At 39.1% G+C, this 5,000-nt stretch overlaps 1 protein-coding gene across 1 annotated transcript in view; it reads right to left on the bottom strand.

Moving 5' to 3' along the window:
• Nucleotides 1-5,000, bottom strand: part of LOC119583758 (voltage-dependent calcium channel subunit alpha-2/delta-3-like) — a gene marked incomplete in the record, with an annotated part of 128,798 nt that overhangs the window by 35,722 nt on the left and 88,076 nt on the right. The window contains 3 exon segments of the mRNA XM_037932421.1: nt 724-756; nt 3,472-3,565; nt 4,492-4,545. Of these exon segments, the coding sequence (XP_037788349.1) occupies nt 724-756; nt 3,472-3,565; nt 4,492-4,545 (181 nt within the window).

Here is a 5,000-nt window from a genome sequence, read left to right as displayed (position 1 = left end):
GGCGAACATTTAGGTTAATTCCTCAACATGTAAAATCAGTACATGGTGAATACAGCTTTCTTATACAAAGATTACAGACCAAGATTTTCACCATAAGGAGCTTAAAAGAATATGTTCAAATAAATGTTATTCCTCGGATGCTTGTGTTAAAACCATCATCACGAAGACTATTTTCTTCGTCTGCCTCCTTTGAAGATAAACTGAACAATGCTCAGAATATAAACTTGGAACACTTCAAATATTTATTTGTATTGGCATCTTAAAATAAAGTGGTTTATAAATGAAAACTGTTGCCTCCTTTGATTTTAATAATGTTACCGGTCCAGTAATCATTCTTCCTCTCTCTCTCTCTCCCTCTCTCTCTCTCTCTCTCTCTCTCTCTCTCTCTCTCTCTCTCTCTCTCTCTCTCTCTCTCTCTCTCTCTCTCTCTGTCTCTGTCTCTGTCTCTCTCTCTCTCTCTCTCTCTCTCTCTCTCCTCTCTCTCTCTCTCTCTCTCTCTCTAATCACCAACAACAAGGCGAAAACTACAGACTCTATATAGATTGTGCAATAACTTGAGAAGTAATATCTCTTTAATTGCAAATCACTTTTTTTTTTTTACATACACTCCGTTTTCTTTTGTTCAAACCTTCCTTTACCGTAAGTCAGCTGGGCAGGAGGAGGGGAGACTTTAGTAATATGAAACGTCGTGTTAATAATTACCCTATTGGTCAAATACTGTACCTGAATATAAGGGCTAAGTACATCTCCAAAGGGCTAGAGCAAGGAAATGGTTGAATTAGTATAGTTCGTGTCTCTCGGTTGACTGTGTTTGGGGGGGGGGGGGAGAAAATGAGAGGAAAAAGGGGTTAAGAGGGAGGAGGAGGGGGATGGGAGAAATGAAGGAGGAGGAGGAGGAGGAGGAGGAGGAGGAGGAGGAGGAGGAGGAGGAGAGGAGGAGGAGGAAGAGGAGGAGGAGGAGGAGGAGGACGAAGAGGAAGAGGAAGAGGAAGAGGAGATGAAGAAGGAGAGGAAAAAGAAGAAAGAGATGAAGGAAATAAAGAAGAAGAAGGAAAAGATGTAGAAGATGGAGAAGGAACAGGATAATGAAAAGAAGAAGGGAGAGGAGAGCGGCACGATAAAACAAGAGGAAAAGGAGAAGGGGGGGGGAGAAAAGCGGTAAGGGATAGAGGAGGAAAACGACGAATAAGAGGAGGGGGAGAGGGAAGAGAACGAGGAGGAGGGGAAGGGGAAAAAGGAGGAGGAGGAAAGGGAATAAATCTAGAAGTAGAAATGGAGGAAGAGGCACAAAGAGGAGAGAGAGGAGGAAGACAAATATAGGGAAAGGGAAGGGGAAGAGGAAGAGGTGGAGGAGGAGGAGGAGGAGAAAGAGGAGGAAGAGGAAGAGTAAGAGGAGGGGGAGGAGGACGAGGAAGAGGAGGAAGAGGAAGAGGAAGGGGAAGAGGAAGAGAAAGAGGAGGAGGAGGACAAGGAGAAAGAGGAGGAGGAGGACGAGGACGAGGAGAAAGAGGAGGAGGAGGACGAGGAGAAAGAGGAGGAGGAGGAGGAGGAGGAGGAGGACGAGGAGGGAAGTGGAAAAAAGGAAGGGAATATACATCCTTGTGAGCTTCCTGGATAAGACGAGGAAAAGCGAACAAACAAACAAACAAATTAACGCGACTGAGCTTCCATGACAAGTCACGCTCTTGTTTAAAATCTTAAAACAAATGAAGAAAATACCATGTAATCTTTATAGTCTGAAGGTGACTGTTTATAATAACAATAATAATAATAATAATGATAATAATAATAATAATAATAATAATAATAATAATAATAATAATAATAATAATGGTAAAAATTGCTCAGAAACAAAATTTTATGTAAGGCAAGTATGGAATAAAGACAAAAGTATACTTATAATATATCAAAAATTGTGATTACTGCCACCATCATTTGCTTCATTATCACCATCACTATCATCTAGTTTACTATCACTATCATCATTATCATCACCATAATATCAACATCATTTTAATCAGTCGTATCCTCATTATTTGTATTATCTTCATTTTCATTCTCATTAAACATTGCAATGAATTTAATCTTATCACATACACATTTTTTTATATAATTTAGTGACATCAATGACAGTTTGAAATCTAGAAGCTCAGCCATACACAGAGTTAGAAAAAATATATATGTGCAGATTATAATTATTCCACAAGGTGCAGTGCAACGAAAAAAAAAAGATTATTAAAACTACATACACAGAATCATATTTATATCTACATATAACATTCCTATCTATTTGTATCTAAAGGTGTGTGTTCCTCTATTTTTTTTTCTTTTTTGCAAGGTTTACTTAAAGATACTAATTCATGATATATTCATGATATGCTAAATTCTTGGTGCATAGCAAGAAGAAATGATTAAAAGCGTTATATCTTTTTAAGAAACCTTGCAACTATGTCTAACCTGAGAGTGTTTTAATTTTTCCTTAAAATCGGCTAACCAACTTCCCTCTATTGATATGGAACTAATATGTAATTAAAATGAACGAGAATATTCAACAAAGTAATGCCTAAGACTTGATTGCAATATTGGAATACTGACTTTAAGAAACTAGTTTAAATATTTGCCAAATGATTCTAAAAATGGTTCTAATGTATAGTAAGATCTGAAATATACTGGAAATAGTGTGTGTGTGTGTGTGTGTGTGTGTGTGTGTGTGTGTGTGTGTGTGTGTGTGTGTGTGTGTGTGTGTGTGTGTGTGTGTGTGTGTGTGTGTGTTTGCATGTCCTCCCCTTTATGACCCACGATTAAATATAAAACGTGGCACTTAGCTTTGAAAAACTTTATTTATCGGTTGACTCCTTATTTGGCGTAAATTTAGCGTAAGTTTAAACCTCGACTGTTTTATTTAGGTATATAGCACAGCGCAGTTACGTAGACACAGCTTCATCAGCCTTTGCAGTTATAGCGCATATGTACAATGCTATAACAAGACCACGAGGTAAATAGTCCATGAAATCGTTATATTTGGTGAATCCTAAGACATTTTTCACCCATGACATACTTGCCACATTAAAAAAGAAAAAAGGTATTTAATAATTTTAAATACTTAAGGGCAAACACTTTTGATAAAGCTCATTGTCCATATGCTAGTAATATCCCTCCATGCATATATAGATGTGTGTGTGTGTGTGTGTGTGTGTGTGTGTGTGTGTGTGTGTGTGTGTGTGTGTGCATATCCTAACAATTCTAACCTCCACAGTTTCTAAGTCTAAACCACCTAACTTGACCTTCACCTAAAGTTACAACAACCCCCCTTTACCTAACTGGAAAAAACCCTAACCCTTTCAGCCTTGTGCCAGCCACCTACATCAGCAGCAGAAGAAGCGAAGCTAACAAGACCCCAAAGACCCAAAGACCAAAAGAAGCGAGACTGACGAGACCCCCAAAGACCAGAAGAATCACAGCAACACTTACTGTTCATCGGCAATCTTGTCCTCGATCGTCCTTTCCGTATAGACGTTGGTGGCGCGCGCATCGAAGACCATGCTTTGAACCAAGTCTTTGTCGCCTGGGGGAAAAGGTACACAGGTTAGGGCTTAGTACATTGGGGGGAGGTCGATGGATCAGCTTGATATTGGTTGCCAAGACTTGGTTGTTTGTTTTTCTTTGAAGTTAGAAAAAAATGTATATATATGTAAACAATAAAAGTGTAGAAAAAGAAGGATTGGACATTTGAAGTAATTCTACGTGTATTTTTTTGCTGAAGGATCCCAAAAATTGAGAATTTACTGATCCTTTTCTTGATTTACTTTATACGGTAAAAGAAAAAGAAAAGCAAACAAAAACAAAATAAAAAAATCAACAAAATGATTACTTGGATTTACTACAAGTTGTTTGTAAAAGACATGACTCACTTCAGCTGTTACCATCTTTCAGGAATGGCTAAAAAAAAAATCTGTTTACACTGAGGTCCAAACTATTCATCGATTTGAAATTTGTTCTCTCTGTTTATCATTATCATCCTTATCATTCAAAAGTAAGAACATTCCGATTGGCTATTTCCTCACTGGATAACCCAAGTATCTCAGGCGGCGCAGATGAAAGCTACAGCACCTTTGCGTCATGTCAACTAGGCTTTCCGTGGTGAGGATCAGATACAACACTGTCACATACAAACACTGTACGTGATTATTCTGTTTCAACGGAATATTTCAACTAAGGCGACAGAAAGAACTGGGCGCATTCGCAAAGCAGTATATGTAGGAGGTTGAGGATAATCACTTAAGTCACTGGAGCATTTACCTTATAACTGAATAGAAGGGAGATTGTTCTTAGAAATGACTTCAGATTTGTTGAAAAGGAATGGTTTGCTCTCCATTTCCCAGGTCCATCTTTTAAAAAAGGAATTACTTTAAGTCTTAGGACCTCCGAACATGTGGGCTACACGAACGCACCCATCCCAGTCAGGCAAGCGCCCGCGGGGTTAATACTTACAGTAATAGCTGTCTTTCCTCTCGCTCTCTACAACACCAGGTTTCCAACTGCTGTCTGCATGAAGGTAAAGGGCGGGATGAGCGTTAACTAAGGATAAACAAACCACGCACTAATGTCGCTGGCATACGGGACCATAACCCTATGAGAAGCACCAGAGGCTTGCCGTACAGCAGCTAGTGGTCGCTGAGTCAAACTATGTTTACGATATTAGCACTCTAGTCTAAGGTTTAATGACTACCATAACCGTCTAACGTCAAAACTTGGTAAGGGAAAGTTTTACTTGCCATTATTTGGTTCTGTACGCTGTTTGCATCTATGAACCTGTGGAACTATATCAAGTCAGGCATAAAATGATCATCTGAGGTGCAGCTTACTCTAGTCAAATCATCGCGAAGCTTTCTACGCACTCACGACGTTAAAATGAACTTAGTGCAGGACAATGTTGCAAACAAAACTGGAGACATGTGAGACCAAATCTACAGGACAACAATGACTCCGTTCTCACACAG

This window comes from Penaeus monodon, chromosome 17 (genome assembly GCF_015228065.2).
Source record: "Penaeus monodon isolate SGIC_2016 chromosome 17, NSTDA_Pmon_1, whole genome shotgun sequence".
Lineage (NCBI taxonomy): Eukaryota > Metazoa > Arthropoda > Malacostraca > Decapoda > Penaeidae > Penaeus > Penaeus monodon.
The sequence above is the reverse complement of the archived record's forward strand: the minus strand, read 5'-3'. Positions and strand labels throughout refer to the sequence as shown.